Source organism: Magallana gigas, chromosome 5 (assembly GCF_963853765.1).
Source record: "Magallana gigas chromosome 5, xbMagGiga1.1, whole genome shotgun sequence".
In the NCBI taxonomy this organism is placed as follows: domain Eukaryota; kingdom Metazoa; phylum Mollusca; class Bivalvia; order Ostreida; family Ostreidae; genus Magallana; species Magallana gigas.
The window spans coordinates 28,942,996-28,965,655 of record NC_088857.1 but is presented as its reverse complement, the minus strand read 5'-3'; the positions used below and the strand labels follow the sequence as shown (position 1 = coordinate 28,965,655).

The 22,660-nt window shown below is 33.1% G+C and overlaps 3 protein-coding genes and 1 long non-coding RNA gene across 4 annotated transcripts; 1 reads left to right on the top strand and 3 right to left on the bottom strand.

Annotated features, from left to right (window-relative positions):
• The first annotated feature begins 1 nt into the window (after position 1).
• LOC136275454 (vesicle transport protein GOT1B-like) lies at positions 2 to 7,055 on the top strand. Its single transcript, XM_066084739.1, has 7 exons — positions 2 to 143; positions 279 to 370; positions 955 to 1,133; positions 2,182 to 2,263; positions 5,804 to 5,836; positions 6,772 to 6,789; positions 6,976 to 7,055. Exons 1-6 carry the CDS (start codon positions 119 to 121, stop codon positions 6,781 to 6,783), a joined length of 423 nt encoding a protein of 140 aa, XP_065940811.1. The 5' UTR covers positions 2 to 118; the 3' UTR covers positions 6,784 to 6,789; positions 6,976 to 7,055.
• Positions 7,056 to 8,873: 1,818 nt separating this feature from the next.
• Positions 8,874 to 9,756, bottom strand: LOC136275540 (alpha-crystallin A chain-like). Its single transcript, XM_066085034.1, has one exon. It carries the CDS (start codon positions 9,658 to 9,660, stop codon positions 9,055 to 9,057), a length of 606 nt encoding a protein of 201 aa, XP_065941106.1. The 5' UTR covers positions 9,661 to 9,756; the 3' UTR covers positions 8,874 to 9,054.
• A 5,646-nt stretch (positions 9,757 to 15,402) lies between these two features.
• On the bottom strand, positions 15,403 to 17,980 carry LOC136275839 (uncharacterized). Its single transcript, XM_066085896.1, has 3 exons — positions 17,391 to 17,980; positions 16,638 to 16,872; positions 15,403 to 15,905 (listed from the first exon to the last, which is right to left on the bottom strand). Exons 1-3 carry the CDS (start codon positions 17,734 to 17,736, stop codon positions 15,785 to 15,787), a joined length of 702 nt encoding a protein of 233 aa, XP_065941968.1. The 5' UTR covers positions 17,737 to 17,980; the 3' UTR covers positions 15,403 to 15,784.
• A 2,002-nt stretch (positions 17,981 to 19,982) lies between these two features.
• LOC136275294 (uncharacterized) lies at positions 19,983 to 21,984 on the bottom strand. The gene is made up of 3 exons (XR_010713851.1): positions 21,900 to 21,984; positions 20,832 to 20,934; positions 19,983 to 20,206 (listed from the first exon to the last, which is right to left on the bottom strand). It is a non-coding gene; the product is annotated as an uncharacterized lncRNA (long non-coding RNA).
• Positions 21,985 to 22,660: the final 676 nt, after the last annotated feature.

Genomic DNA, 22,660 nt, shown 5'->3' with positions numbered 1-22,660 from the left:
AAAGAATCTCTTTTCGAGTCGTGGCGAAAACCAGCCGCTGGGTTTCGGGTCGGCTTGTAATCTTTCCCTTGCGAAAAAAAGCATATTGTTTGCATGATCAATCGATACAGGCCACAAGATGATGCAAATAACTGATTTTCAAAGTATTATGATTGATTTTTCAGAAATATTCATTGAAATATTAGTAATCCTTTAGTTCGAATTTCCTTCATACAAAATCGCAACAACTTGAACAGTACAACATATTTTTAACAAATTTATGTTTTTTCTTTATTTAGAAATTGGAGTTGGTCTGGCAGGATTTGGAATCGCTTTCCTGTTTTTAGGTGTTTTATTTCTTTTCGACAAAGGATTATTGGCAATAGGAAATGTAAGATGACTTACTGTCAGTTGTTTACTGTTCATGTATTGAAAAAATTAATGATTTCTGCTTACAATACAGTTATTTTGTGAGATATATAAAGTAATTAAAAATTACATGTCATTTATTCAAGAAGTACTTAGCACTATAAAAATGTATGGAAGGATGTCAACTTGATTGTAACTATTAACATATTGACAACGCAACATCACTCTACTATACCTCCCAAATCAAAGTTGCACTGTCTAAACTTAAGCATTTTTTTAAAAACAGAATTGGAGTCCTATCCTTAAGTTCTGATGTAGATTTTGGAGGGATACAGGACCATTTATATTAATTATAAATTTCTATATTGATTTTATGATTCAAAACAGGGACATATATACTAACGGGATAGGCAACTTCTAGATATGTTCAAAATAACAGAATACTTTTGGGGAAAATTTTTTAATATAATTTTTTAAATGATGATTAGGATGATAATGATGACCTGTATCAGTGTTACTCCATCCCAGTTTAGCATGTTTTAGTATCAGTTTTTGTGTCACAAGGCATATTTATATATCTTGAACAATTTTACTTTATTTTTTCAGATACTCTTCATATGTGGGCTAGCGTTTGTTATAGGACTGGAAAGAACATTCAGATTCTTTTTCCAAAAGCATAAATTAAAGGCGACCAGTTTCTTTGTGGGTGGAATTCTTATTGTGTTGTTGGGATGGCCAGTCATAGGCATGTGTGTGGAAATGTATGGATTCTTTCTCTTGTTTAGGTAAGACTGAATTCATAAAGATATGTACTGCACAATAAAGCAAAAGACTAACAGTATTTAATACCTATTCAGGAAGTATGCGACACCTCAATGCCCAGTAAGGACATACTTTCTTTCAGAATGAACAATAAAATTCATCATAATTTTATCCTTCACAATCTTGATGTCTTATAGTGTAGCAATAAAGTATGAATGTTGCATCAGCAGCTGATCTGCAAGTCAAGAGTTTAAGCCCAATGAGCAGGGTTCAAAATTCACTATACTTAACTTACAAAATGTGAGTTAGAACAACAAAGGGAATGTGGTGCCAATGGCAACAGTAGCAGTGATGATAATATTGTGGCACTCAACATCCTCAATGAAAAGAATAAAATAATTTTTAAATGGCAAATAGCCAGGTGAAATTGTTCATTTTATTGGTATACATGCAATAAGTTGCGAGTTGTATATTTAGGGAGTTTCTACCTCTGCTGAGGCTTTTTCAATAATGTCTACCATTGTATATTTTATGGACAAATATTGTATAATTTGAAAATTTAATATGATGTTTTTATTTTGAATATGTTGTTCTTTCATCAAAAAATATACCTAAAAGTAGTCCTATACTTCCATGATACATGTATTTGCTAGATGAGACTTTTCCAGGAAAAAACTCTAAGAATTAAATGCTCTTGAACTTCTAAGTAAAGTAATTATGACATCTTCAAGAATAAAATATGTGAATATGAGATTATTACACATTTCTGAACATAAAAGCCAAATCTATGTGAACAAATAATGTCTGCATGTTTTAAGAGAGTTATAACACATTGTAGAGGATCTGACTTTGTTAAAAATTAAAAGAATATAATAAGAAGTAAAAATATTGCATTAAATATTATCATATTTATATATATTATAAATACAATCATGAAAATTTATAGTACCATTACAAAATTATATATCATGCTACCTATAGAACTATAATACATGTAAGTATATATTATGCCTGCATTGCATGAATTGACAAAATAGATATTGGAATAATTGAAATTTTGATAATTTACAGTGGTTTTTTCCCAGTAGCTGTTAACTTTTTACGAAGAGTGCCAATAATAGGGACTATATTAGATCTCCCATACATCAGATCGGTAAGTACATCAAAAACATTTTTATAAAGAAACCAAGTTATAGGTAAATCAATAATCAACAGTTGTCTTCCTTGCTGTTGCATGCTGGTGATGGTATAATTTCTGGTTTTGTGTACCTTGTCATAGTAGAATTTGGTATTTTTAGCCATATTATTGAAGTTGTCAGATTTATAGCGAGCAAAGCGAGCTCTACCGGCATGGCGCGTGTGAATAGAAAATTCGGAGTAGATGCACATTGAGTCAACGGGGGGGGGGGGGGGGGGGGGGGGAATAAACTGCAATGAATATTATGTTAAATTCTTTATTATTCAACAACATTGTATTTGAGACAAATTCTATTTATGAATAAATGAAAAATCTGATAAATTATGAATAATGAAAATTTACTGGAAAAAATAGGTATGTTTATTTTATTTTGTATTCAAATTCATTTATGTTACGTTGCTACTTTTATTTTAAATTTATTTATTTATCATAATTACGGGCCGCCGGAAGGCGGTCCGTTATTTGATATACATTTAAATATTGTTACTGCGTTTCTGCGAGATAGTTCTTTTTTAATAGAATTAATATTATGCTTATTTTTATAAATTAAAAGTAAATTTGCATGTAGAAATATGTTTTATGCCTTTTAAAAATATCACATATTTTTTGTTTTACTCGTAAATGAAAAATAGGTCATACATATTAGATTGTCGTGTTTGGCGTGTTTTATCAAGACTATAATCTATTCGGAAAATTTCAGTGTTCTTCATTCTTTTCAAAACAATGTATCGGGATCAGTATGCGGGACATATAAAGACTTGAAATAATAAGGACCTGAATGTCATTAAATTTTATATAACTGATATATTTGAATTTCTATGTGCCGTGTCAAGTAAAATGAATTTGTGTGTGTGTATTTATTATATTTCCATGTAAAATGTGGTATAAAATATCATGAAATGACATCCATATCAATTATTTGCGCAAAAATATGACAGAAATGAAAATTTGAGTTGACTGGAAAACTAATCCATTTCTATTTTATCATGTGGTCCCTTGAAATCATATAAATTAATGCATTAAGTTTTCATTCAAAACAATGCAACAAAAAAAACCCAAAATGGTTTGAAATACATAATTTCCAAGAGAAAAATGATGAGTTGAACTTTGTATTAAAGTAATATACAAATCAGTGTGTTCACCATTACTTCATACTATGGCAATGATCATACAATTACCGTTAGAAATGCTTACAGTAACGAACTCGATTCTTAATAATAATAGTAAAATGTTAAACTTCAAAACAAGTTGCGGAAAGTATATTAAAATTTACCATAAAAATTGGTACAACCAACTCACATTTTCTTCTTTGTGGTGTCTTTTTATGTAAACAACCAATGATTCATAAAACAATTATATTTTTGCGGCCCATTTGACGCTTAATTGCGTCAATATGATTTCTTGTTCATTATCTGATAACATGTTGCACTCGCCCCAATGGTCGCACCGTAAAACATACTAGGTGAATCATAAAATTTTAAATGTACATGTAAAATGAGTACACTGTATTGAAAAACTTCTTAGAATAAAAAGATATTGAATTGGCATGCTATTGAGAATACTAGCATCTTTATGATTAATAAGTTTAACAAATTTTTTTTAATTCATTATATAGTAATACAATGTATCATGGAATACAAAATATCCTTTTAATTTACCCTGTTTCTTTTTCATGCATAATTTACTTAAAATCTGGTGTATGTTGAGAACAGGCTTTCTATCTTTGCACAATAACGTCTTTGTTCATCGAAATTTTCTGTAATTTAATGGTCATATTTTCCTTAGTTCTGCCAACATGTCTCCATATGTTTTGGTCATGAAATTGAAATCCAATCCCTTTTGATGATAAAAAATCATAATTTTTGTTTTGCTTTTACATATATTTAGTCTTCCCTCATGTTTGTTAGGCACATAATGCAGAGATTGTTTAGATCTTGGCAACCAAAGCATTTTGAAGACTAGCACTGGAAAGAACATAATATGAAGAGCATGCCATAATGTGCATACAGGAATTGGGGGGGGGGGGGGGGGGGGGGGGGGCAAAATGAGTTCTTGTGAAAAAAAGAAATTGACTTTCAGCAAAACAGATGCTCTCCACTAGAGGTTCTGTACACTTCATAAGCATTGTAATTATGGTAGCTGAGGTTATGTGTGAACAATCACATTAACGGAAAAAGCTGAGCAGAAAAAAACATTTGTATCAGCATTTTTTATGCTGATAATATAGGATTAACAAGATTTCTTTTCATCTTGGCTACATTTTCAATCAGTTATGTGTTCTTGATTTTTTTATGCATGTGGGAACATAAAAGTTATATCTTGACATCTATTTGATCTAAGATTCCACCTTAATAGTTGTTTCACAAATGCTACAGGAACATTTTATCTCCTATACATTATCTCATTACTATAGATTAGTTATGTCTTTTATCTTTGAGAATTAAAGTCCACTGATCTGCGCAGATTTATACGTGTAGTTTTCTAAACTTTGTACACATTTACACCTAGCTTTGAATACATCATGATTTCAAATAAATAAAGAATATCCATTTATAAACTGCTGTGCTGCATCTTACAAAGAATTTGCCAAAGAATCCTAAAATCTTGTCAGGACTCATTACCTTAAAATTTTATCCAAAACCAACTGTACCAAACTTTTTTCAATCTCAATATTAATTATATTTGACTGTTTTGAAGTTGACAGATTGGGATGCTGTCAGAAAAATAAATAACCATTCTAGTAAGTTTGGTTGCAATTCACAAATTATTTTGTGAAATACAGATTAATTATCAGTTGGTCATTTTGATATCATTAAAACTAACTGTTTGAATATGCTGAAACAGAACTCTACTTAAATATGCTTTTACAGGAAGGAACATAATGATTTACTTTTAAAATTAAGAATTTTGAGTTCAATTACTGAGTTATCTTTTAAATTGTCAGATTACTTAATTTACGTTAGTACTCTAGATTATACTTTAGTTTTCTGCTCTTTTAACCTAGTACATGCTTGTGGTAGAATGTCAATGTCTCATATAAGTTAAATGAGGCCAGTCAAAGTTAATTTTATGTTTAAGGCCACCTTCAAAATACTTAGTTGCAAAAAGTAAAATCAAAACGGAAAGTATAAAATTGAAAATTGGTGTTTGTTTTTTAAAATGACAATTTCTCTTAAACCTTCTATGTGAGCGGGTGACGTTAAACATAGAATTCAGTTCGGACAGCCTAATAACCATTGAAGCAGTGTTTTAAGTTACAGAAAACTATTTAATCCATGTTTCGAGTTTTATAGCTTATTACACTAAGTAAATGCATGTATAGAAACAATACATACATTGAACATCAGTCAAGACTAATTTCAAAAGTTTGTGTCAGATTATTTAATGTCTGGGAAGCCAGGTTACATTGTATCCCAGAAATAAGAAATATTACAGATGCTTGTACAAAATAGGCTTCTTGTCATTTACCTAATAATGATTTTGTGTCTATTTTAGGTTGCAGACAGGATAGCTGGATCCAACTCCATGGTATAGTCACATTGAAATTTCACGTTTTTAAACTTCACTGATGAGTGAAAAGAAAGAGAAATCCTGTGAATGTGTTTAGAAGAAAGTGTGTCTGAGATTCGTTTATTTATTTGTCATTTAGCATTTATTTTATATTTTGATATATACTATCATGTTTTTCCTCCTAAATTTTCATAATCTTGACTGTCCAGAATGTGGTGCCAACAAAATTAAATTATATTTTTTAGTTTTGTAAGAATCAATGAAACATGTGCAATTTTTTTTTATAGTTTTATTTTCAACCTGTACTGATTTCATGAAGACAAGAATAGTTTTTTTTTAAATGTCACTGATACATTAAATGTTTACTGCTTCTGTGTAGAAAGGTACAAGATAAACATGTTTTATTTGGCATGATATTAGAGCATCTGTCAAAAGATTGCTTTTGCTGTATTGCAAAGAGTTGTCTATCTAAACACATTTGCTATGTCATCAAAGTACATCTTCAAACTACGTTGCATACAGCTACTGACTTGGGGAAAACAATCCAAAAACTGGTGCTTACTGCATGTCTGTGACACTTATCATGCTAAGTATGTACATCAACTTTGATGCTAGACAGATAATGTACATGAAGTGAGCATAACTGCTGTGTTTTCTGTTTTTCGTCTGAATGTGATGAGATTCAGGTGCGGTGTGACAGAGACATTAGATCATAAACAAAGACTTTTGATTAAAGCTGAAAGGTTGCTCTGTTAGGAGTGAAAGTAATGGGTCAGTGCACCATTTATGCATGCTCCTTGTGGCAGACAAATATACATGAGAGAGAGAGAGAGAGAGAGAGAGAGAGAGAGAATTTTACCAGTACTCAGTTAAGTAAAGTTTGGATAAATAAATTTGTATGGTGACATTAACTGAAAATAAAAACCTGCAAGTGTCATACTCTCTGTTTGCAGGACATGGCATGAACAAAGGTATATATATTTTTTCTCCACTTAGTAGTTTGCAATTGGTGATGGTCAGTTTTACAAGATGAATATGTATTATAAGATAAGGGAGAAACAATTGCATGCTTTGGAAGCTTCACATTGTTTTGAAATTCTGTAATACAAATCCTGATCACAGTACTTTACTTCAATTTCACCATGTTTATTTTGCAGAATTCATTTACAGACAACAGAGTAATGTAAATGTTTGTATAAATTCAAAGATGTATCCAAAAATAAAATATGAAAGTTTTTATTATTTTATTTTTTTGTGATTTATAGCTGGAAGTTAAAATTTTAGATTGGTGAAGAAATACAAGATCATTTTTATGTATATATTTTTATTATTATTTTTATTATTTGCTATTAGCTTCTTTTTAATTTAGAATTTAACCGTCATGCGCCTGAGATAAGGTCGACCTTGTCAAAACCTCATGCGATATGTTAATTGCGTCATTCAAAAGGTTAGTTAAATATGAGTATGTTTACGAAATATTTTCATCAAGGGTTCTTAATTTAAATGCATTCCAAAAAGTATAGTTTTGCACCAGCATAAGATCGAAATATCGATCAATGTCGCGGAGACGATAACTTGTGAGTTGACGTCCTCAATACGAATCAAAAGCAAGACCTCTGTTTGACGTCCTCAAAACGAAAATCTGTTTGTCAATGATAACTTTTAAACGTTACATTGAATAAGGGTCTTCCGTCTTCAACGGAAGACCCTACTATTATTCTATTGTTTCTCTTTCACTTTTCTTATTATTCTTTTTATTCCTTTTTTGTCTTACAAATTTTGTGCAGGCGATTTCTCGAAGATGGCTCATTCGATTTTCTTCAAATTGTAAGGGATGATGTGTCAGCATCTGAAGTTTGTACCGCCGTTTCAATTTCTTGATAATCACTTCCGGTCGGAAGTTACCGTCCGTTTTAAAAGTCAATTTTGTCGGCTAGAGATCTAAAAAACGAATAAAGATATAGGGCTGAAATTTTCAGTGAAGATAGACATCACTTTTACCTGTTGCAACATGGTCATAAAAACGTCTGCCGTTACTTCCGGTCGTCACCGGAAGGAAATATAAAAAATCGATTTTTTCAACTTTTTGCTTTTAATATATTTTTCTAATGGGTTGATAGAGACTCTTTTACTGAATCAGAATATGTAATTTGTTTTGAAATCGATTGATGTGTTCCCGAGATATTAAGCATCAAAGTCCTGAAGCGAGAGTCTGAGTAGCTCGGTCGTTAGAGTCGTGGACGTATGCCCAGGCGACCCGGGTTCGAGCCTCGGGTGCCGAAAATTTTTTTCCTAATTTGTTTTTGCGTTGATTAACAATTTAGTCTTAAAAGTGAAGGATTTTATCTCATTTATTCAAAAATCGGACGGAAGACCCACTCGTTGCTCGCAACGAGAACGATCTAGTTATTATAAATTTTTATATTAAAATATTTAAAGTACATGTATGTAAATTCTGTTTCTATTGGTATTTAAGCACATACAAAACTCCATAGGTGTTAATTTTAAACCATCTTACAATGCAGAGGCAACCAATACAGACCAAATTGAGATCGTTAAAATAAATGATGAATTAAATTCAATTCATCCTGGACTGTTACACGTGCAATGCAGATAAAAGTCCCAGATATTAAAAGGATAGAAATTATATTCAGCTTCTTGACACCACTTTCAGTGGTCAATGGCCACGATAATTTATTGAACCCATCATCTTCCGATCAGAATGTGACAGATTTATCGATATGACGGCGATTTATTTTTATTTTTTTTGGAGTGAAGCCAAAGGAATTCCACGATGCCCAAGCAAGCTAGCTTCCGCCGGAATAGTATTTACATATGAATGTGTGTGTAGATGGATCAGGCGATAAATGTTGTTTTCGTATTTTGCATGCTGTCAGATTAGATCCATTATTAAGACCAGAAGCATGTGTATTATCTATCTTGTATCCCACAGCCTCAGTGACGTCACGGGCACAGCAACGCAAAGTATTCTAAGCTCGTACCGTTCTACAATAATTTCTTTCTTTTCTTTTCATGTAAAGACAAAACTCAGAAAATGTTTAAACATCATTTATTTGCATTCTTAACAATTATAAACAATACATTTTTGCGAGTCCAAAACATGTGTCATTAGGAATCCCAGACAAGACATAACCAAGGAATCCTTCACTCTCGCATGTATTAAAAATAAAAAGACAAACACACGCATACAGTGTACTCACTCGATTTTACAAAAGTTATTTAATTGCCAGTTTCTCGATGGGAATGATTCTTTCTTTGCGGGTCTCTACGCTTTGAGGGGCCGGGGCTTCAATGCATAGGACACCGTCTCCTGATAAAGAGGAAGTGACCTTCATGGGGTCAATTTTATCGGGAAGAAGGTAGGACTTGGTAAACTCGCGGTGTACCTTTTTTCCGGGAGATTCCTCCACGTGTTTGGCGTGAACAGTCAAGTTCCGGTCCACGGTCTTCACTGTGATCTCTTCCGGTTTAAACTGGGTGCAATCGAATTTCAAATTCAATTTCTTATTTCCAGAAAAGTCTTCAATAAAAGGTTTTTCAACTTTTAACATGCTCGAGCCGAATCCTGCAAAAGGATCCTTTCCAAAAAAGTCCTTGTCAAAGGGATCTTTACCAAATGGGTCTTTGCCGAAAGGGTCACTTCCAAAATCGGCACCGAAGTCCATGGGAGTGAGCTGAAACATCTCTTTTCTTATTTTTTCTAACTCGCGATCAAAGTCTTCGAAACTTTCATTAAAGGTGCTTTGAAATTTAGGAAACAGTGATTTTTGTCTGTCAAAGAATCCCCAATCAAAGTAATCCACGGGCACTACACGAGACATGATTTCTTTTTGTTATTTTTCCTCTTCGCCACAAAATTCAGCTTCCTCTTTGCGTCTGTATCTAAATCTCTACTCGTGGTAGCAACAGGTTTTATACACACGCGGGTTAAATTTGGCACAGGGCGATAATTACCTTCCGTCTATAAATACACCAAACGTTAAACGCTCAGCAATGCTGCGCAAATTCCAGAATCGAAGGATTAGAGCGTAGTGATACATCAGTTCAAGAATTCATTACGCAATTTGGAGGCTCGTAGAATGAGCATTTTTGAGCAGTGAATCGATATCCTTAATGTAATTAATTATCTTTTTTTATTTTTGTACCAACAAACCTGGTTGCAGTAAAAATTATTTTTTTTTAATTTTTTTTTTTTTGGGGGGGGGGGGGGGAATGGCCCGTGTGTACCTTTTACTCCTACAATTTAACTGAACTTTTTTGTTCTCTTTAAAACACTTGAAGCTACATGTTGAGCCAATGCTTCAGGACTCATTTTTTTCATAAGTTGCTATATTAGATACATATATATATTCTTAGCCATTAAATGTTTCTATTCATTTAAGCTTGAAAGATGTTGGATTCAAATAATCCTTAACTACAATGAATATTAATCATTTAAGCATAAAGATTTTACCAAAAAATTCTACATGTTTAAAATTATATACATGTATCATGATCTCGCACAAAATCAACAAAAATTTCTTTAAAAATCAAAACCTTTACCAAATACATATTTCAAAATCCACGTACGTGAAAATTGTTAATTTAAGAAACATTTAAAGGCACGTACATGTAGCATCGTTTATGAACGTTAATCTGTGTGTGGGGGAGGGGGGGTATACCTACAACTTCAAGTTTTTACATACTAAGAAAACATTGGAAGGGGACCATCTCGATGATAATTCTATGTAAATGTAAGAAAAATGTTTGCTGTGAAAAAAGGGAGGGGGGGCCGAGGGGGGGGGTATCTGCATCGTATCTGCAATGTTTTGTTGTACAGTCGATCTGTTCACTGAAATACGATATCTGAAAACCTATGGTACGGATCATAGTCCATGAATTTACGAATTCTTAAAACCCACGGAATTGTTACCTACGATACTGACTCAAGTTAGAGCTGGCCGGTCTACATTGGGCAGACACGATGATTTTCCAATGACCATACAGAAAACTTTTGCTGTTTGAAGTAAAGAGAAGCGAAAAGATTCTTGCCGTTTACGTTGGGTGCGGTTGTTCGTAGTTTTGCGTGGTATTTAGTAATGTGCATGTATTTGTTTCTTCTCCCTCTAACCCCCTCCAAACCCCTTCAATTTCCGCTGCGAATTAAAATTTTGAGGTAAGGTAGGGAGAGTGTTTATTTGATTGATGAGGTTTTTTTAAGGGGGGGGGGGGGTGTCAGTATACTTTGAGTAGGTTTTGCTTCCCTTCTCCCATTTCTTCCCCTCTCCCCTCTCAATGCAATGCACCACATGCAAATGTTTGCATAGCTTCAGGACGTTGAAGTTGCAACAAAATACCCAACAGTTACAGTGATTACTATACGGAGACGTGAAGTAGTGTTGTTTCTTTTAAATTTGAACGGATTTACGGCCGATCACTTAAGGTACCTCACTACATCAATGCTTACTTTTTACGACACTACGATTTATTTGTTTTAAATTGATTGTATCGATCGATTTGTTTGAATATCACCATAGCAAAGTGGTTAAGGAATCGGGCATGTCAACCGCGGATCACGAGTGGAGGCTTTTATTCATATTTACCGAATGAATGTTAAAACATCATTTTTTTTCACTCCAAATTTGCATATTTTTTCGCTTATTTTATTATGATCTTCTTATGCATCATGCTATTTATCATAATCAAGTACATGTTAGAAAGATGATATTGTAGATATGAAATGACATTGTATTGTGTTCAACTTTATTGTATTTGATCACATAATACAACATCATTATATATAATACATTATTACCTAATCAAAGGGATTTTGTTGTTTTATTACAAATTAAATATTTTCCTCTATTTTGTATGTGCATTCAGATTTGAAAGTGATCTATTGAATTGCCGGTCAATAGACTGCGATCTATTAGACCGCCGGTCAATAGACTGTGATCTATTGGACCGCCGGTTAATAGACTGCGATCTATATATTGGACCGGCAACGTATTTTAGAAAAAGTGAAAGATTAAAAGATAACTTTATTATGTTTATTTTACTATTGTTCTTAAAATTTTTCTTCATGGTATGAAAACCTTCTGTAATTTATAATTGTAAACACAAAATACCACACACGGAATTAGGTAATAAAACAATTATTTAATGCCCGAACAGTCAATAGACCCGATTTTTTCCCCTTGGTGCAGGGAACAGCTCAGTATGATCTATTGCCCTGGGGCATTGGCCTCGGGCAGTAGATCATACTGAACTGTTCCCTGCACCTCGGGAAAAATATTGGGGTCTATCGACTGCTCAAGTATTAAATAATTGTATAATATAATATTTTATCATAATATACAATACTTTACAGAACAATATCATGATACAATATCATATCATAAAATATCAAAAAATTTGATACAATATCATATCATATCATATAACTTTTTTACAATATAACATATGATATTATATTTATCATATTAAACAGTAGTGTTTCATATCATACAATACTTTATCATAGGAATCATGTTATATCATTTAACAACAACCACATCTTTCTATCCAGCAGGTTTAAGTGATAAAAAAAATATATAACATCACATATTAAGAGTCATTAATAATATGTTTTACGGTGCTACCGTTCTGGCGAGTACATACCTTGCATCATTGTCAACTTATAGTTCTATTTAGGTATCAACGAGCGTCAAAGAATTTTTGAGAGAGTATTGCTCTACGATAAGTATGCAAAAGGTACTAATTTTAATGGTTATGATACATACAGCGCAACCCCCTACCCAGAGAGACAGAGAGACCGGTACCTGTTTGTAGGTGTGCAATTTCCAATGGTCTGACTATATGCAATATCTACATAATTTTTTTAACTGTTTATTTTTTCATTATATTCCTTTTTATTCAGTTCAAAATGTCCTATTGGTTATTTTTTCCCTACTCATATACTTACCTGCCTATTGTACATGCATGCACAATTAGCTTAAAAATGGATCGATATGACAGTAACGTTATAATTTATAAAATTATTTACAAAAATATTTTTATTATTATTCAAATAAGCCCTCTGAATACGACGTTTATCACACGTGCTATCATAACTTATGAACCGAACTCCGTCACCCACATGATCTATGATACGCCAGGGAATGAAGACACATTAACAATTTAGTTTAAACTCAACTTGTATCTAGGGCAAGATATAATAAGTAAAATCGGTGTATACAATTTAAATTGTATATCATTTCATCAAAGTGATCGCCAGAATAAAAAAAATGGTCCTTGTAACAACAATCACAATGACCTTTTCAGAATGTATGGATGTCGTTTGATTTCTGTCCTTACATGTTTCAAATATATCATATCAATAATGAATATATTAATGGTTATATTATTTATTCATTACATTTTTAATAAGTGTAGCATATTCTATAATTACCGACACACCGTATTAAATCTGTAACCCTGTATAAGGCAAAAATTACGGCATGAGCGATTTGACGTTATCATCAATGTAGTGCATAAAGGCTATTGCGGACTGAAAAAAATGTATTAATAACCTTAATAAAAAATAAATTACATGTGAATGTTTCATTTTGACCTCTCTTAAAATGACTGACCACAGTAAATAATAAAATAGGCCCGCATGTCAGAAATATCGTTATTTTAGTGCACCCGTAAAAAGGTGTTAGCTGATTTCACGCAATTATTGTTGCATAAAATGAACAGGGTGTAATTTTGTTATGTTTGAACACATTCTTAAATTTAAACGTTGTAAACTGTTGACATTTGATTGAGGATTTTTGACATGCAAAAAATGACGTCATAATCGCACTTGATTTCAAACGGCGAGGAGTTTCCCGAAAGTGACGGAGTTAGGGTAGTGACGGAGTTAGGGTGCTATGCGATATATATATAATCTCTATATTAAAAAAAATTAAAAACAAATCATATGTCAATGAGGCAGGTATTGCAGTCTATACTGAAATAGCCAGTACACTCATTACAGATGTTTGATCCAATTTATCGCGAGTGCATTTTGACGTCATCCGTACTTTGTTCGTCTTTGGGTGCTTTCCATTTAAACGGCATCGCCGGATTTGCCGGTGTTGCCTTCGTCGCCGATTGCTGGAACGCGCGTCGCCGGCGAGCGATTGTGGCAACGCAATATACCGTTGCTGATTAGGAAACAATATGGCGTCGATGTTATCATATTCTACAAAACTAGTATTTCTAAAACTACAATTTGTCGTACTACATTGAAATACATTAAAACTGCAAATAGCCAACATTTTTGGATCAAATTTTAAGATAGGTATCAGTTTTAAGCTGTAATCGTCATCGTTGGATCATTGTGACGTTGCCAACCGTTCCATTAACGTCGCCGTTTCCCGATAACGTCGCCGGCGAGGCAACGTAAATGGAAAGCGCCCTTTGTTTACGTTTGTCGGCTTAATACCGAGCGCAGTATATATAAGAAAATCAGTGAAAAATGAAAGTTGAATCAGGGGTAATAAGGCCAAAAAAATGTCTTCCAGCCCTGGGCGCCGCCATATTGGCAGCCATTTTGTTTTTAAAAAGTTAGTTCGATCATTGATTACCTGGTACTTATCGATTTATATTGCCTCTAAACTCGGTTAAAATGTTCCAGTGTTTCAATAGAAGGTAATTTGAATTAAAATATATTTAAAAGATACAACAGATAAGTTTCAATAGTGCTTCAATCAAGAAACACGACTAGTTCTATGTATGTCTAACAAATTATCCGATGGAAAATAAAAACATTAACATCAAGGAACTGATCTTTTAGATACTTGATAAAATATTTAATTTCATTACAGCGGCAATCATATTGATTAAATTGATGAACAATGAAAGAAGAAATTTAAAAAAATTCGGAATCACGTAAGTCTCTTCGGCTATTTCCGAAGACGTTTTACGACTGAAATATGACGTCATAATGTAGACTGAGCACGCGACGTTTAGTTTAACTTTGATGAATGATTTGAGTAGGCTATATAGGCAACCATGCAGGAGGATCCTACTGTGTGCGTTTTTTAATTAATTTTATTAAACAAAAATCAAAATGCACTGTGTTAAACCTGCGCTCGGTCAAACGGTCACACCGTTTACATTTAAAAATTACGAAGGTATGGAAGCATGTAACAAATCTTTTGAGTCTCGCCAAAGCATTTGCGGTACTCAAAACGTGTCTTCAAACTTTAAGTCAACCTAAATTACGAGTTAAAAGTTGGCCATTTTTGGCATAGCACCACGGGTGAAAACATTAGAGAGCATTATGGGACGTAGACAAAAAATTTTGTTTGATGAACTGTAGGTTTAGCTCGTTCTTTTTCCCACGCACACTGGTTCTTAGAGCTCGCTTCGCTCGCTATTAGTAACGCTAAATATCTAGAACACTGTGGTATTTACACCTGTCCAGTATTTAAAAAAATACCATATGTACATAATTCAACACTCCTGAATAATCGTAAAATTAGTATGGATGAACCCTCTATAGCTCCACAAAAATACAGACATGTAGATATATAGTTAAATTGTATATACCCCATTCCAAATTTATTGTTTAAAATTGCAAAAATATATAAAAAATAACAGTACATGTATTCACATCTACATGTATGAAAATGAAAAGAGAAAATGAACAAACAGTTGGATGACAGTTCAATAGTATAAAATATAGCGGTTCGGTTCAGAGATTGTTGTAAGTAGAAGGGTTTGTTGGTGGGGGTCATTTACTCGTGCACATAAATCATGACCTTCAATTATGAATTATACATTTTACAGAACAGACACGAATCGATCGTCCACTCTTGTGTGGAATTCAATGTGTTACAATATAACAATAAGGTAAAACAAAGCATTTGAATATACATGTATATACATGTAGGCAAACAATAAATAGTTTTGGAATACACGCAGATCTGAGACGTGCTACGTGTGTTTTGGCTTCGGGATAGGTGGACTCTCCGGCCAAGAACTAGCTTCCCCGAGATCTCCGTTCGGACATTTGGGTAGGTGGTAACTCCCAGTGTGTCCAGTGAGGCTTAAAGTTCTGTAATCAACATGCAGAACAAATTATATAAAACATTTATTATAAAAATTATTATTTTCATTCAACAGAATAAGGATTGATTGTAATCTTTCCTATTAACTGATTGTTGAGCAAATGGGTTTTGTGGGGGGGGGGGATTACATTTTTACTATTTATTAATTATAACGTAAGTTAAAATGTTCATAAAATCAATCTAATGCATGAAATCAATAAAAAAAACCAGGAATCTCAATAGCTGTGCATAAAGGATTTTGGCAAATTCCTCTGAATTATACATTAAAAAAAATAAAAACTAACTTGGAAAATTATTGACGGTTACGAGTAGAAACTTTTTATTCTTTTAGTTTCCTTAAACTATACAAATTAAATATTGCCTCAAATTTGATTTGTATGACTTTTTAATACTGTGTGAACAATATATACACACTTTGGTTTATGGAAACTAATTTGATTTACAGTAGTCTCTTGAAGGGATTTTGTTCATGGCAACATCCTTGCAAAGAATCTACAGTACGAGGAATTAAATTTGAGCAACGCTTGTGCATGCATGGAAAAACTGCATATTGATATTTTACAGATATTATATCATGATTTGTTTGATATAAGTATCTCTATATTTGAGGGTTTGTACTAAAGTCTAACTCCAGTGGAATACATTGCGTACAGAACCATGAACTATTTTATTGCGCCTTTTTTCTCTAATTGTTGTAAATTAAAGCTTATCACCAGTACCTTAGATGGTGATCCATGTGAGCCTTTTCTATCCGCTTTTCTTTAGCTCGCCTGTTCTGGAACCAGATTTTGATTTGGTTTTCCGTCAGACAGAGCAGCTCCGCCAGTTCGTAGCGCCTGGAGCGGGTGATATACTCAGTGCGGCTGTACTCAATCTCTAGCTTCACTGTCTGGTCGCTGGAGAAAGTAGTTCTCTGTCGCCGAGGCCTATTTTCTCGCCTCCGCCGCCTGTTCACTACAATCAACCACACATGATTAGCGTCTAGCTAGTATTTGATTTTTGGTTTTGATATGTTAATCCTGGAAAGGACTGAATGAATTTCATTATAGCAATTTTTAAAAAGAATTTCTTGAATATTAATCAAGCATCGACCTATCGTTATAATTCAGTATTTTTTGTACTACGGACTTAATTGAGATAATGTGTCGCATTAAGCAAACTATTTTTACCGCCTACATTGTACGTAATTTTTACTTAATTCTCTCTAAACAAAATCAAAATCTACAATTAATATTTTGATGTAATTAATTTTTTTAACATTATTATAACATGTATATGTACTTAACCATGGTCACATTATTGTCATAACCCTTTCATCCCAATAATTGCAGAGACACTTAGCTTAGAATTGTCACAGCGTTGATCATTTCGATTTACGAGCATGTTGATTAGTTGGACATATAAAACCATACATTTTACAATATATAAATTTGAGCGGTTGCTGAATTAAAGCAACACTTTTTTTAACTTACTTAATCCAGCAAATACAGGTGCAAACGCAGGTAGACATTGTCCGACTGAAGAAGGAGAGTGAAGTCCTTGTATTGATCTTTTGTCACACTTCGGTAAATTTCCTGGTAAAATATCATTGATCTGAGATTTGCCATGAGGGATCTTCGCGTCCCACAATTCCCCTGTTTTTAAATCCTCCAATGCCCTGTGAAACTCCTCACTGTTTCTTTTAAAACAATCTCTCCAATTCTGGAAGGCGGAAAAATCGCTTCTGAGATTCGGAAGGTGTGAAGAGTAGATGTTTGAAAAAATATTGCCAGCTTTAAGATTTAGAAGTCCGTACTCTGTCTTGCTTTGGTCTTCCATGTCGATTACAAAGTTTTGGGGCCAGAAACAGATTCAATTATCCCCTTTATAGCATTTCAGTACTGTTGTGTCGTGACCCTCTTCGGTCGCTAATTTGTGAGAAAACAAATCTGTCGGCTGCTGAAACCCGGCCCATCATGTTCCACAGAAACATCTGCTCTTTTTCTTAAACAAACGAACCAATTAACGAGAGATTTCAATTTAATGATCATTTGATTAATATAAAGAGATTTTCTACACGAAAAATGGTAATTGTCAGAGTTGCTACGGAATTCTATGATCGCTGCAAGAAAACGAAGTTCATTTCCGCCCGAGGGATTCCGATTGCTCGAATTTCCGGTGCACGAGACATGTTCTGTTCTCGGAAGAACTTCATTGAAGGACTTGAACGTTGAAAATAGAATGTTTCTTCTATTTGAGAAATACAGTCATGAATATTTAATTGCCATCTTAATCGATCAATTACAATTAACGTTATCTTAATGGCAATCAAACGTCTTCAGCAAAAATTACAACGAATGCAGGTGATATCGGCATCTTGCTGGGTTACATAGTTTTTTTCCGTCTTTTTCAAGATATAAGCAATGGAATTGAATGCACTGGTTTTAATGCATGATGTATATATATTCCGTTAATTACACGTTTATTGTATTGATAAAAACAATTAAGTCAAAAATTATTAAAAATCGTTGAATATCGGATCTTATTAACTTGATATCGATAACAGTTTCCAGTAACTTTTACATATACTTCATTCGAGTTGTTCAGGTAGTGAAGGCTGAATTTCGCCTACCGTCGTGTGTTGCAGGCACTTCGCATCGTTTTTGAAAGTGAAGGGGGCAGCCTCATTTAAAAAATCTTGACAAGAAAAGAGATATATTTTCAAAATAATGAAATTCCTAACCCGGGGTAGGGGTGCATAGTATTCCATTAGTTTCTATTTCACTGTTTACCCCCCCCCCCCCCCCCCCCCCGGCCCTCTGATGGTACGTGCCTGACCGTTGTTCGTCGTTTGTGAACTTTCGTAATGTCTTGCATTTCGAGCACATTTAAATGTGCGTGTAGCCCTCTCTATGGATAGTGAAATGTTTTCTTAGTTATTATAATTTCTTAACAGCCTCAAACATCTCTTAAAGTAGTATGTCTTCAGTTATTTCACTCTATTAGCGTAGTGCATGAGGAACGTCTCTTTTCGTTGACATCTTTTGAGAGGAGACTAGGGATAGTGCATGTAGACTATTAGTATTAATTATGCTCAACACAAATTAAACTGCAGAGGGCGAGAAAGTCGTAGCCATTTTAATACTATATTAGTTTCCTTGGGAATAAAAGCTGTGTATGAATATGAATTTTTTTTTTAATTTTAACAATATAAATATTTGGAATTCTATAAATATAGCTAAAAAAAATCTAATATGAAAAAGGAAGAACTTAGAAGATATGCAATTTGCTGACATTAGAAATCAATGGTAAGTCTTTTATTTTTGTTTGCTAAACTGCCTGTGATTGTGTTTGTCGTGGATACTGACGAGCAATATTTTTTTTTACTCGTTGCAAGTGACTGAACAGACCATAGTAAAGCCGAGTGTAAGGGAGGCAATCCACTGTATATGCATGTACATGCCTGATAAGACAGTTGTGTATTTTGAAACTCGTTACTGAGAAGTTCCATCCAACGAAATCACACTGCCCCCTAGCACATTTACGTATACATGTACATGTAAGTGTACATGTGTAATATTTTACCGTCCAAAATCAAATTTAATACTACAGACTGAATTCTTTCCAAGGACACTGAAGTAGAACTATATGTCCCATTTCAAATATATCGATCATTCCCAAAATTTAACGGTTAAAAAATATTTTAATGCACTGTAGTGTACGTTTAAATGGTGTATTGCTTACTGCTATTCTCGTGTAAAATAAACCCAAACTTTTTTACTCTTTATAATATCTTATTTATAATCTTTATAATTTATTTTCACACGTACATGTAAATCATTTTTTCGCTGAAATGCATGTAGCTATATCGTTATTGGCATCAACATTTATATTAAGTTCGCGTGTTGATTTTTGCCCCCCCCCCCCCTTCCCCGGTCGTAGAGTTAATCTAAATCAAATTATTGCCTTAATCTATTGGTTGATGTGTAGTTAGTCATAATTTTCACTCATCATCTTTCCTCTGTTTAAAAAAACAACAATGCGAATCATTTATCAATTTTTTTTAATTTTTTTTTTCTATCCCAAATCACTCATGCTGCGCACAGGTACGCAAATAAGTTACATCTAAAACATCACAGACATGTACAAATGTTCGTTGCTCTAATGTTTAGAGTCAGCTAGAAGTCAGAATCATCATGCAGTTCTCTGTGACGTCGATACAAGATGACAATAATGACCACAGCGAAGATCGATATGTATATCCCAACAGCTAACGCAATCAGTTCTTCCAGGTTGCCGAATTCGGTCTCTGAAATTAACAAAAGTACATTTCATATTTCCTTTTATTGTGGCTTTTTTAACATAGAGGCACACAGATACACGATACCATACATTACATATTAACTATATCCTGAAAATTTTAAGAAATGAGAGAGAGAGAGAGAGAGAGAGAGAGAGAGAGAGAGAGAGAGAGAGAGAGAGATTGAGAGAGAGAGAGAGAGATAATATTTGTTTTATTTTCAATTTTGAATTGTGGTTTAATGGGCTAAATGTAAATGATGATAACGTTCATTGCTGAAACAAATCTGAAAATGATCGCTGCCTTCAAATAATTGCTAGTATTTATTTAGATAACCAAAAAGCAATAACTATTGAATATATAATTAAATCAAGAATATATTACTAATAGGCAGTTCTCATATCAAGAAATAAGAGACGGCAAAATTGGTGTTAGAATCTATCTGACGTTTTTTCAAGCTTGAAATAAATTTAGCGATTTTTCCTGTTGGTGTATCTGAGCAAAATTTGTTTATTATGAAAGTTTAATGAGATATTATTATCAAATCCCAAAGTTGAAGCAAATTACACCGGATCAAATTTAATGCCATCCAAAAAAAAAAAATATATACGGAAGGATGAAATAGTAAATGTACCAAATTTTGGTTGCTCGAGGAAAGTTGTGGCTGAAACTTCAACAGGGTCAGAGGATTTGGACGAATTTGTCGACAAGGCATTCGTTGTTGTTTCCACCGTCATCTAAAAGGATATTATTACATGATTATAAACATAGTGACTTACATGAATATGTACAGTGTATACAGGCACGTAGCATCGTTTTTGAAAGAGTGGGGGGCAGAAGTGGGGGGGGGGGGCAGACTCAAGCAAAAAAAAAGAAAAAAGAAAAAAAAAGGAGATTTAAAGTTTCCCAAAATCTTCAATATCCTAATCCGTGGGGGGGGGGGGGGGGGGGGGGGTTGGCGTAGTATACATGTATAACTATTACTTTAATTTCACTCCTGATGATCTCCTTATTTTCATATGAATTATTTACATACTTCCTAAAAAGTGGGGGGGGGGGGTCAACTCCTCAATAATTCAATTTTTATATGTAAATTTCTTGCTGCGAGAAAAAATTGGGGGGGGGGGGGTTGATGCTACGTGCCTGGTATATATTCATAAAATGAACTCACACACTACAATTCATTGCGTCTGATAACAGTCATCGATATTCGGTAATGTTTCTATTGTGTATTGAAGATTTAGGAAATGCACACAGAGTCGTGTTTAAAAATACGTTTATGTCCCACCTTATTTAACTGGGTACATGTTGACTGTATTTATTATTTACCACTTTTATATCAATCTTCATAAACCAAGTAGGCCAGTAAAAACACTAAGCCAATTTTGTTCTTTCATATCTTGAGAATATATAATTATCATTTAAATTTCACTACTCGTTCCTATGTAAAAATCCAACACCAACACCCCCCTCAGGCTGGTATGAGCTAAAATATTTATATATTACTAATCATACATGTATATAGATTTTTTCTGTCGAGATGATAGATATTAATAATTAATGAAACATTAATTAAAACTTGTTAACTTATTACATATTTTAGTTGCATGCTTTATGGAACATTTCATATTTCATAATATTGAGCAAACCGCAAAAATTCATGTACATGTAGGCGTATAAAATATATGATCAAAGTACTCACTTTATTTAATTCTACTTCCACGATAAAGAGTCCATGATAGAAAAAACGTGTACTCCTTGCTCTAATCCACTCAAAAAATGACGGTTTTTAAACTGTTAAATCTTTGATTATTTAAATGGATAGAAAATTGCGTAAGAGTTAACAATTTCATTTGATTAGTTTAATTATAGCTAATTATACATATAATTGCTAACTGAGATGTTAATTTGGAGAGTAATTATGTCGTCAAAAAGTGTCATGGGCGACATCAAAATTAAAGTCGGAAAGATAATAGGGGAAAGTTCAAAGTATCATTCATTCATTCTTTCTTTATTTTCCTCCCTGAGTTAATGATCTATAAAGTGACATTAGATTATTTAATTATAATTATAAAAATATGAAGGAGGAATTTTCAAAATTTATATTTGAAGATACAAATATGAATAAAATTAGAGGGTTTTTTTTATTTTCTTCTTGATATAACTGTTCATGTTTTTTATTCTTCAATAAATTTTGCAAATTTTAGTTTGTTAATTAGATGAGATGCATATTATGTGTAGAAAAAAAAGAAAGATGCAGTACCTGTGCAGGTCTTTGGAGGATAAATCTTATGAATCTTTTCCTTGATTTGAGAATACTTAAGATTATCGCTGCATTTAATCAATAATATAAATTATTACTGATCGCCAATAAGTGGAATAAATTGAAAAGAAATATTAAGTGGAAAGTTAAAGGATGAACTTGTAAATAAGTACATACATGTTTACTATACTAGGATTTTT